This window comes from Agelaius tricolor, unplaced genomic scaffold, assembly GCF_023055355.1.
Source record: "Agelaius tricolor isolate 1412-34295 unplaced genomic scaffold, bAgeTri1.0.p SCAF_1, whole genome shotgun sequence".
NCBI classification, from domain to species: domain Eukaryota; kingdom Metazoa; phylum Chordata; class Aves; order Passeriformes; family Icteridae; genus Agelaius; species Agelaius tricolor.
In genome coordinates, this window is record NW_027269261.1 from 110,545,548 (window position 1) to 110,557,786 (window position 12,239).

At 41.5% G+C, this 12,239-nt stretch overlaps 1 protein-coding gene across 1 annotated transcript in view; it reads right to left on the bottom strand.

The window, feature by feature from the left end:
- Window positions 1-12,239, bottom strand: part of LOC139593497 (cysteine-rich venom protein kaouthin-2-like) — a 35,204-nt gene that overhangs the window by 18,673 nt on the left and 4,292 nt on the right. The window contains exons 3-7 of the mRNA XM_071434470.1: window positions 11,870-11,989; window positions 11,300-11,387; window positions 10,054-10,199; window positions 9,224-9,318; window positions 7,592-7,680 (exon numbers count right to left, since the gene is read on the bottom strand). Of these exons, the coding sequence (XP_071290571.1) occupies window positions 7,592-7,680; window positions 9,224-9,318; window positions 10,054-10,199; window positions 11,300-11,387; window positions 11,870-11,989 (538 nt within the window). The remainder of the gene's footprint in view (window positions 1-7,591; window positions 7,681-9,223; window positions 9,319-10,053; window positions 10,200-11,299; window positions 11,388-11,869; window positions 11,990-12,239) is intronic.

Genomic DNA, 12,239 nt, shown 5'->3' on the forward strand with positions numbered 1-12,239 from the left:
AAATGAGTGGAGGCACTAATTCATTTTGATATTCCTGAGGTTTTCATGGGTGTGGTGTTGTGGGGTCCCCAGGATGAGGTGAGAGATGAGAATTTGACTCCAAGTTCTCAGAAGGCTGATTTATTATTTTATGATATTATATTAAAAGAAAATATGTACTAAAACTATACTAAAGAAAGAGAAAGGCTACATCAGAAGGCTAAACAAGAATGAATAATAAAAACCCGTGACTGACCAGAGTCCCGACACAGCTGGACTGGGATTGGTCATTAAGTTAAAACAATTCACATGCTGGGTAAACAAGTCTCCAAATCACATTCCAAAACAGGGAGAGGCTGAAACTTCCCAGCTTCGCAGGAGAAGAAATCCTGGTGAAGGGATTTTTCATAAAATATCACGGTGACATATGGGCAAACTCATTTTCTCTGGTTGAACTTAGCAGCTCTGTGGTCCATCTTGGCTAAGCAGAGCCTTCAGTGCTCAACCTGTACAATCTTGTTTCATTCTTGTTAACCGGTAATGGGTGGGCTAGCTGGCAATTATGGTTTATCCTAAATGGCCTTGTCATTTGCTGCTATTTCCTTAAATTGAGCAGAAAGGCATCCTATGCATTGTGTATCACCTCCTGGCAGGATGAGCCTCTTGCTCCCACCCACTGCCAGCAAAGCAGGTCTGATGCTGCAGTTCCTGAAGTGAACAAAGCCAGCAGGGGCTCAGGGGAGATGCTTTATGCAGAGGATAAGATCAGGCTCAGACACCGAGCTGCTTGGGGCGATGCATTATTAAATGCTATCTACTGCTACGCTCCTTCTGTAGAAGCCGATTAATGACATCCCACTTTATTATTCCCTGTCTTTTATCTCCACCTTGTTTCACAGATGTAGCCAGCAGTACACAGCACTAACCAGAGACCCGTGGCACTCATTAGATGGTGGCTGCTCCTCACAAGTGCCATCAGACGTGCAATTCCCATCCCTGATTTTGCTAACGATGCTGGTGAACACTTTGCTGTGTCGCTGTTCAGGCAACCTAGACAACATGGTCTTGTCAGTCTCAAACTAGCTTATCTTTTACTTATTGCTTCCTTTGACACCCTCCTCTGATAAGCTGGGAGATAAACACATGACAGACCCTGCAATGTATTCCCCTGGCACTAAAATCTTAGCAGTAGCTCTGTACAGGGGCTTCATCTAACGAGTGCTTTTTTGACCTGTTTTCTATTTTATTCAAGTGTTGCAGCTGCAGATCTTAAGGCACGTTTAAACCAGAAACACAATCTTGTTTAGCTGCTCCCTGTACCTCAGGAAGTGTTGTGTCCTTGTGTGAATGTGGGTGTTTAATTCCAGAAGCTACATGATACAGGAAAGTCAAGCACATCCAGTTGCCTAAGGTCCTGCTTTTAGCTTTGAGACTGTGATTAGAGGAGAGCAGTTACCCCCTCTAAGAGAAAACTGACCAGAGGAATATTTTTCTGCTGGTTTAGTGTCCTGGTTTATGTTGGCAAGAGTTAATCAGGCACAAGGACACTTTTCTTGTAGATAAAACTGCCTTGGTTACTTATCACAACCAGATGTGGATTTGGTGAGGAGGGAGAAAAGGATGGATTGGGGAAAGGTAGCATCTTCTTAGTACTGGTAGCAATGGTGTGAGTCTTCTGTGACCAAAGACTCAAGGTCAGTCCCTCATCCTGGAGGCTGCACCTGATCCTGGGAGCTCTATGTTCACCACCAAACTGTGGCCATAAGCACCACATCTTCACATTTTTGTGATTCCATCATTTCCCTGGGCAGTCTGTTCCAATGCCTGACCACTCGTTCAGTCAATACATTTTTCCCAATATCTAATCTAAACCTATCCTGGTACAACTTAACATAACTTAACATTTCCTCTTGTCCTGAATTGTCCTGAATTATTTCTTTCTGTGGCTGTCTGTCTCAGTACCAGCCAGCCAGGCTGTGGATCATTTTCTGCCAGGTTAGGAAGTGAGATCAGTTCAGTAAGGAGGAAATGTAGTGGTTGCACTGGGAATGGCCTTCCTCTTCCAACCTGTGCAACCCACCTCGGGTAACTTCACTTCTATGGTGAACATTAACAGCAAAACTTACAGGAAAATTGAGAGCAATTTTTTGATACTAAATGATAACTCCAGAAAACTATGGGCAAATGTGTTAAAGGCAGAGTAATAAACAGGCAGTGCCTGCCACTTTAAGCTGAGAAAGTAAGAGGGTTTTTATTAACATATTACAGCGAGTGCTGGTTTGTGGACAGGCTGAGACTGAGATTAAAGGATCCCCACAGACAGCTCAGGGAGAAATACAGCTGCTTAAATCCAAATGTGTGGTCCTAAATGCCTCTGATAGCACTCTGCCATGCCTAGGGAAATCTTTAACCCTTGTGTATACCCCAGCATGGAGGGAGGAGGAGGATTAAAACTTTGATTCTTATTAAATTGAAATAGGTCACTTCTTGCTCAGTCATTTGTTGCAATTAGCATCTAATTTGGAGACACTTTCCTCTTGTGTAAATCACTGTGTGGGCAGCCTGGGTGCCAAACAGAGAATTGTGGGTGCCACAGCTGGATTTCAGGGTGCAAACCATCAGGTTCTGGAGCATTTCTTGTATCAGCTGGGGCACAGATGTTCTCATGCCCCTCTGTGATCTCAACGTTCATCTCCTGAGTACAGACCTGATGTTTTCTTTTCCAGCAACAAAATGATAAAAGGATAAACTACAAACCTATAAAACTATCTATAGATTGTTTCTGTTTTCTTTAAATTTTATCTTTCTTACCTATTCAGCAATCTGATACAGCAGAGCAGATGAACAGTGACATAAAGTCAGGAAATCCATCTGAAAATGGCCCAGTTAGAGTTAGTACAATGTTCATTTCTTCATTGTGTAACACTTGTCTGAAAAGCTTATCTGTGGCTAAATGTTGCAGAGAAAATCAATAAGGATTATCTCCATACAAGTAGAAAAGACAGCACCTTTCTGCTCAGATGATTAATATTTCAAGTGCAACAGTCCCATTTTTTAAGGTCATTGTAAAGGACATCAAATCTAGAGGAAGAAGAAATTCATTTCTGCCTGCCACAAGATTTTTCCAGCTGCCATTAAGGAAGATTTTCTTTGTAATGGCAAGAGACAGGACACTGCCTTGGCTGAGCTGTCCACATCACCGTGTTCCTCTTAAACCACTTCACAAATGAGATGATTCTTGCACTCAGAGAAGAACTTATTCCAAACTAATCTTTGGTCAGGAAGTTGCATCAGGTAGGTCCCCTCTAACTGGATTTATCCTGTCCTATCCTATCCTATCCTATCCTATCCTATCCTATCCTATCCTATCCATCTTGTGTACTTTTCCACAATGAACCAGGAAGTTCAACATGCAGGACATAATTCAGGCCCTGTCCCAGAGCAGCCAGCTCTCTGCAAGGAGCTCCCTTAGGAGTAGGTGAGAAGGAGAAATGGGGAATAATCCCTTTCAACAGGCCTTCCCATGGCATGTCCTTGTTTGCTCTGGACCCTTGCTAGAGGTAGGCAGGGTTATCAAGGGTTTCTCCTTGAAAGGTGGAAGGAAGCAGGAACAGGATGTGCTAGGAGGAAAGCTGCTCTGTGAGGATCTCAGTGATGACAGGAGCTGTTAGAGACAAGGAAAACTGCCTTCCAACATGTTAGGAAGTGTATTTATAATGGCTTTAAAGTCTTTTACCAGCACTGATTGCAACATGGCCCTTTGGTGTCATAGTCAGTCACTAAATATTTCCCATGCCCTAGAAACATCAATATCTGGGCCTCACATCAAGCAGTATTTTTAGAGCACGTGGCACAAGATTGTGTCTCCAGACAGTTCTGGAATATCTCCAGTGAGAGAGACTCCTCTGGACAATCTGTTCAGTGCTTGGTCACTGCACAGGAAAGAAGTTCTGCCTCCTGTCCAGGTGGAACTTGCTGGGATCAGTCCCTGCCCGTTCCTCTGGTGCCATTGCTGGGCCCTGGAGCAGAGCCTGGGCCCTGCTCTGAGCCTCCCTGCACACAGGGACACCCAGGGCTGAGGGCCCCTCTCAGCTGTGCCTCCTCTCCAGGCTGAACAGCCCCAGCTCCCTCAGCCTTTCCTCATCAGGGAGATGCTCCAGTCCCTCCATCATCTTTGCCACCCAGCACTGGAGCCACTCCAGGAGCTCCGTGTCTCTCTTGTCCTGAGGAGCCCAGAACTGGACACAGCACCCCAGATGTGCCTCATTGGGTCTCCTTGCTCACAGGGCACACTCCTGGGTCATGGACATCTTGTCATCCACCAGGACCCAGAGCTGCCAGAGGTCTCTGTCTCCTCCCCCAGCTCAGGAGCTTTCATGGATGTGTGTTCAGCTGCATGGATGTGCTGTGCTTCAGTACTTTTATCTGAACTACTGAGTTTGTTACTTAAGCCATGACAACATCCTCTCATCTGAGTGACTCTCTGAAGAGAGTTTGTTTTGGCAAAATCAATTAATGAAGGATCCATGCTGATTTTTAATATTCTAGTGGTTACAAAATGGCAGGGAAGAAATTTGTTCCATTATCTTCCTGGAGGTCTAAATTAGGCTTATGAACTTTATGCCCTGGGTCAGATGTATGATGATTGATTTTTACCTTATTACACAATTTTTTTCCTCTCATGAGTGACTGAGAAATGCATTCTTGTGGTTTGGCTTGCAGAAATCATTACAGGAAAGATATTGAGGGAACTGGAGCATATCCAGGCAAGGGAACAGAGCTGGGGAAGGGTCTGGAGCACAGGTCTGAGGAGCAGCTGAGGGAGCTGGGAAAGGGGCTCAGCCTGGAGAAAAGGAGGCTCAGGGGGATATTCTGGCTCTGAACAACTCCCAGTAAAGAAGTTGTAGCCGCGTGGAGGTCGGTCTCTGCTCCCAGGTAACAAACAATAGACAAGAGGAAATGGCTTCAAGCTGTGCCAAGGGAGGTTTAGATTGGACATTGGCAAAAAATTTCTCCACAGAAGGGGTTGTCAAGCATTGGAACAGGCTACTCAGGGAAGTGTTGTTCCACATCCCTGGAAGTGCTCAAGAAATATGCAGTTCTGGTTTTAGGGACATGGTTTAGTGACGGACCTGGCAGTGATAGGTAAATGTTTGGAGTTGATGCTCTTAGAGGTCCTTTCCAGCCTTAATGATTCTATGATTTCCTGACCCATTATTCATGGTAAAGGAGTCTTTTGTGAGTGAGGGTAATGGTTCTGCCCACTTCCTTATTGGTAACAACACTGGATTAACTATTGCAACATAATCATTCTTACTTGGACCTGTGCTAATTATTTCAGAGTGTGTTAAGTCATGTTCCAGCACTCACACCTCTGTCCTGGCATTGCTTAATTTACTTTTAGAGTTGTCTCCAGCTGAGAGGGCAGTGTGCCACGGAGGGGAAAAGTGCTGGAGATGAATGAGGAAAAATCCCAACCCAAATAACAAGCACTTTGAGTTGTGAAATTGAACTTTTAACTTAATACTTGTCTTTCACACTAGAAGAAACGCCACTGGAATGAAGGAGTCAAATGTGTGATGAAATTATTCTGTGCCAAGGGCTCTGGGACTTGCAATCCTAATTATGACAGCAGCTTCTGACTAAAAGGGGACTGGAATGTGGAACCTTTGTAAGGTGAGACTGAAATGATATTTAACCCCATTGTTAAATGCACAGAAAAACACCTGTATCCCAAAGGTCACCGAGTGGGGATTGCAGATTATTTATGCTAATTGTTATTTCTCTCTGAAAGGGAGTCTGATGGAGGGTTGCTTGCCTGACTTCTGTTTTTGCTTAGGAAATCTTCTCACATAACCTGATTCTGCTCATGCTGCTAAATATTTAGGCTCCCTTCAACACCTAATGCTAATAAAGTCACAACTTTGGTGAAGTTTAGAGAATTTTATTTCATGGTAATAAGAAAGAATGAAAATTATGATGAACTGGTCAGTGAGGAATGAGTAATTTAATGACTGATACAGTGAAAGAACATACTAAAAAAATTGAAACACATGTCTACTTGTTATAAAAAATAAAGTTTCCAAATGCAGGGACTTTTCCCCTTTTGACTATCTGTTATCGTGAATTAAGCCCTTTTCTCAGACAGTCCTTTTTCTTTACAAGACAGGTTTTGTTACCTGTATTTAAATTGAATCTTACACTATAGACAGGATTCTTAAATTAAATTAACTACATTTGGTGTGTTTTTTGGGGTATTTTTTTGTGTTTTTTTCACAACTGAGCATTTTACAGTAGAACATATGTCAGCAACAGATTCTAAACCAGAATAGATCTACAGGAAACTGCTCTGCTCTCCTAATTTCTTTTAAGAATTACATGTTTCAAGCAATCCTGCTTATCTTCTGGTCCTGTTAACAGTACAATAGTTTAAATTTTCAATCAAGTTAAAATCAAGCATGACCAAGCACTATCCATCTATTCCAAGAATATAATAAACATATGGAATGACAGACCTTTAAAAAATGTTTATTCAATAACATTTTGGGAAAAGAAAGATGATAAAAGCTAATAATTAAATATATCCGGCAAACAAACAACAAATTTAAATTAAGATTTCTACCATGTTCTGGACCATTATATAAATAGAATATGTACATCATCCTACAGATTTTTTTTTTGTATGAGTCACTGTACTGAAGTCAGTCCTTCTGCAAATGTTGGAGAGGCAGGATGGGATCAGTGTTTGTGGAAGAATTCATTAAGGAGATGGATATCCAGGGAGGTAAAAGTTGAGCCTGTTCTTTTATTCCAGTTTTGCATTGACAGGAGCAGAGCAGTGGCCTTGACGAAGCTCTGGGCACATCCTGGACACTTTGCCAGGAATGTTGGAAAAAAGTCTCTTCAAACTTTCAGGGTTTGGCTGAAAACGATTTGAAACACGAAATTAATCATGAGTGGGAAGTGAAAACCTTCACTACGTCCTTTCAGAATAATTTTTCGTCAACATTATTTTCTCTCTAATGTTTTCTTCTCTGTTTCCATTTACTCCCCAGCAGCATCCCAACCACTAATTTGACCACACAGAGAAAATAGCTGGCTTTCTCAAGGAGATTTTTTACTTATCCATAAAGGCATTGGAAAGCTTTCTTTCTTTATGTACAGCCTGCGATGAGAATTTGGTTAATTCAATAATAGCAGATATTAACTAAATCTTGCATTGTGAGACTCAGCCCATATGTTTTTATTTCCTATCAGAATTCTAAAATCTCAGGTTTGCCACTTGCTCTTATCAAGTGCATTGCTACTTCCATTTAATCTGCCACCATTGTTTAGAGGATGAAGAAAAAACAAAGGTAAAGAAATCCCCTCCTTCCCTAGAATTTCTTAGGTTCAATGATGAGATTTATCTCTCCTGGGCATGAAAAGGTGTTATTTCACCTAGGTAAAGCAGACAGCATGGTGAAATGTGATTCTCTGATAGTGCTTTGGCCCTAGTATTTCAGTAAATAATTTTTTAAAAAATTTAGTTTGCATGAATTAGTTGTTGTTTAGGGGTTTTTTTTTAAGCATCAAATTTATCCATGTCACAATTAAAATGCTTGGAACTTACTGCATAATCCATCCTCACAAGCATTGGGGCAATCCCCACAGGGCTCTCCTTCCTTGTAGGGTGTCTTCATTGAACCTATTAGGTTTCCCCTGAAACATCAATGTTGCCAACATCATCTATGAAGTCACTACACCATATCTGAGAGGAAAACTAAATTATAAAGATGTTTAGATTTATACTCGGTTACTTGTGTAACTCACTGTTACATTTATGCTTGGTCCTTGGTTATATGTCAATTTTTACACGTGTGCTGGGTATATGTCAGTTTTGACATGTGTGCTGGGTTTATTTGGAAATGCTTTGGCAGTGGGCAGAGAGGGGGAGGAATTTGCAGGGGTGGCTTTTGTGAGGAGACACCAGAGGCTGTCTCTGTTCCAGACAGGGCCAGTGTTGGCCACTCCAAGTTGCACCCATGCGATGGAGATTGTGGCTCTGTGATAACACATTCAAGGGAGGGTAAATTCTGCATGCAACAGCAGCCAGAAGAAAGAAGTGAGGATATGTGAGAGAAATCACCCTGCAGACACCCAGGTCAGTGCAGATGGAGAGGGAGGAGGCGCCCCAGACACCTGAGCTGAGGTTCCCTGGTGCAGCCCATGGAGAGGCACCAGGAGCTGTGCCCCTGCAGCCCATGGATGTCCATGGGGATGCAAAGATCCACCTGCAACCTGTGGAGGACCTCCAGTGGAGCAGGAGGATGCCTGAAGGAGGCTGTGAGCCCATGGGAAGCCCTCACTGGATCAGGGACACACATTGCAGCAGCCCAGTCCTGAGAGAATGCAAGCATGGAAGGAATCCATGCTGGAGGAGCTCAGGAGGAACTGCAGCCTGTAGCAGGACCCACACTGAAGTTCATGGAGGTCTCTGTCCAGTGAGAAGGAGCCACAATGGAGTGGAGGAAGAGCAAGGGGAGGAAGGAATGGCAGAAATGGCGCGAGATGAACTGAGCAGAGCCCCCAGTCCCATCCCATTGTGCTGCTGAGGGGGAGGAGGCAGAGAAAACCAGGAGTCAAGCTGAGCTCAGGAAGAAGGTTGTTTTCCTAACCTGAGTCTCTTATTTTCCATGATGGTAAGTGGTGAGTGAACTCCCCTGACCTCATCCTGACCCATGAAATTTTTGCCTTATTTTTTAATTACTCCATCCTGTTGAGGAGAAGAGTCAGAGAGACTGGGTGAGCTACTGATGGTCAGTCAAGGTCAACCCACAACAAGATGTTGTGAATGTGGAAATTAATTTTAGCCACTCTTTGAAATCATCACTTTACCTTACCATTCCTGTTAAAGTTTTTTGGTATTAATTATAGTCTTCACTGTACTGTATATATTGGTATGCCTTTCTGAACTGACATTTCAAGTAGAATGTCCAAAATATTTATTTTTAATTAACTATTATGAAAATTAGGATTTTTAGGCAAGAGATATTAAATTTGAAAATCAATGTCCCTTTTATATATTTTATGCTTTTTCTTGTTTGATAACTCTTTTCATGAGTGTGTTTCTGTCCTCTCATATCCCTAATGCAGTCTTCAGACCCATTTCTCAGCTACTGGGGATGTGCCCTGATACAAATTTCACCAACTCCTGACTAATTTTGATGATGCAACAAGTACCAAAATCAGAATCAATACGTACGCAGGGCAGTACTGGCAGACATAAAAGTAACTGTACGTAGTGTTGCTGCAGAAAGCAAAACCACATCCAATTTTATAAGAATTGTGCCAAACCATCTGTAGGTATAAGAATAAAAATCATGGGAGTTTGGAAAATATACATTTGAAAATCATTTAAATACAATATACATCACGGAAATGTTTGCAATGAGATTAAGTCACTTTATTTACCTTTTATAGTAAAAATATGATCCCCATTTTACTGAAAATCTGCTTCCTCACCTATTCAGCCAAAGGATATTGGGGCTATAACAATAATAATTCAAGACACATGTTTATAAAAGCTTTGATTTTGCATTTATGTTTTCATTCAATTGAAACTGTTAATGTAGGAGTGATGATGTAAAATTTTGTGTCCCGTGTTTTGTGCAGGTACTGTAGAAGTTAAGGATAAGCCATTGCCCAACTGCTCTGAGTCAAAAGAACTCTGTTGACTGCAGCAAACCTATTTATATTTCCTTGCTGATACTTTAATAACCCTGTTTTTCCACCTTCTGGGTAATTCTCAGATGTCAAACAAGTTGCTGCTTCCTGAAGTCTTGAAATACCAGTATCTTTACTCTTTATTCCTACATACACTCAGACTATTATTTTCATTTTAATTTTGTTACTTTACCTATTATTTTCCTTCTAATTCTGTTCCTTTGAAATTTTTCGTCTTGTTTTGTTAGAATAACTCTCATGTCTCCATTGTATTTATTTCCTTTAAAGATGAGAGGCTAAAACTTGCTTAGCTAACGTTTATTTGTTCAGCCTGAAATATAAATATATATATATTAAAAATACATCTACCTGAGTGTAATGGCCAAACATAGCACCTTTTGGTTTTGCCCCAGTTCCATATTCGAAATTTTTCTCCTCATTGTACCAGGCCTGAAGAACATCTGACCATGAGAACGGGACAGAGGACATGAAGAGATTTTCACCACATTGTACATCTGAAAAGAGAAGGGTGCTGAGAAATGCACAGAGAATACACACATGAGAAAAAAAAAAACCAAACCAAAACAAAACAAACCAGCAAAAGCTGGGATGATTTTCATAGAAATTCTCATCCTAAATGGGGCAGCAGGATGTTGTTTTTTTTCCAGGTGAGCGACATCATCTTTTGTAAATACTGAAGGGGTCACTTGGCCAGTTTGCACATGGCCTGTTTGGCCTGTGGCTGGTTGTTACAGACATTCTGCATGACTGCAGGAACACCTGCACAGGTGCATTGCAGGTTCATGGCTGTAATTTTGCTATTTGGAAGTTGCCAACATAATCATTACCCAGTAATCTTGGGAAAATCCCAATAATCCAAATTTTACTCCTGGCACCTACAAAAGTGTTTATAGTGCCCTTATCTACTGTTTTTATTCAGGTCTAACCCCACTGCATTGGTCCTCAAGTGGGATTCACCATGGCAAAACCAGAAGATTTGGATTTTAGGAAAAAATATTGACAGGACTGTCCACATCTTAGATGTGGTGTGGGTAGAAGTCAATCAGCAACACACTGGGCTGTTAACATGGTACAGCTGTAAATTCAATATCCAGTGACTATCTGAAGTGTTAATCTGAACCTCAAAGACAGTTTTAGGTTGCAATTTGCCAGGGAATCTAAAAACTTTTAAGTCTGGTCTGAGAAACCCTGCTTAGCACCACCAGCCAGTTTTACACCTTTGCCTTTTGCCCCTTTCTTCCCAGACATTTCAAACCAGCATAAGTAAACTGGTTTATGCATTAGCTGGCTCTAGATCTCTAGATTCCCTTCTTTCTGATGGATATTTTAGGAGAATGTGCTTTATCACTATGATATAATTTTTTTTCATCTGCTATGGAAATGGGATATACCTATGTAAAGCTGGGATGAGAATGGGATTGAATTTTTCTCACTGACTGGGCAGATTTCTACCTAGAAATTTCCATTTGTCACAGGACCAAAAAAAACCCAAATGGAATTAAATTGCATCTCATTTCCCCCCAACAAGCAAAACCCCAAACTGGCCACATCAATAAGGTGTGATGCTGTTCAGCTCCACTCATGCTGCACTTACTGGTTCTCCTCAGGTTAGGAGGACTGTGCCTCAAAGTACATTGATTGGCCCAATTTTGGGCATTCTCTGCAGCTGCAGGACACCATTCCTTAGTGAAAAAAGAAAATATCTGTCACACACCCATGAAAAACCGCTGGTACATACCCCTCATAAAGGAGCAACATTTAGAAATTACAGTTAAATAATAAAAAAGTCAAATGTGAAATCCTTTTCATGCCATTTTTTGAGGGGAGAGGGAGGTAGCAGCAAAGTTACTGTGCACCAAGAGAATAGAAACTGTGAAGCCTGATGAAGAATGCATCAGAAAGAAATTAATTATGCTATGGATCTTTCTTCTTTTAATTTTACTTCAAAAGAGACATTACTGTTGATACACCACCAAATTTTCCAGTTTTTTTCTTCCACCTGCCCAGCCTTATGTTTCTCTTGGTGCTGGCTGTGCTCAATCCTTAGGAAAGGTCTGGAGAAGGAATTTGTGGCTAAATAAAATAATGTGACCCTGCATACAGTGTTGTATCTCTCATATAGTCCAACCACTCATTAAAAATGGATTTACAGCACACAACTTACCATCTTCATCATGTTGCTGGCAGTTGGTTTTACTCCTCTCCTGAGGGCATTATGTCTGTCAACAATCAACTTCTGCTGCTCTGCTCTGCTGCTTGACAGAGCACTGAGAGCTGCAGTTTCCTAAATTGAAAAAAAAAAAAAGAAGAAGAAAAAGCTGTATTTCTGTTTTATTTGAATGTTACTAAATCCTGCATCCTGTGCAGGAAATATTAAAATACCAAAATTTTATTATCAACCAAGGAGATAATCCCAGTGGGGGAGGAAGGACTGTGGTCCTCTTTGTCTCCTAAGTGTCTCCAGGGGTGCTTCCATGTGGAGCAGCATTTCAGTGGTTCCACAGTGTAGAGCTAAGGAGCAATAACACAGATTC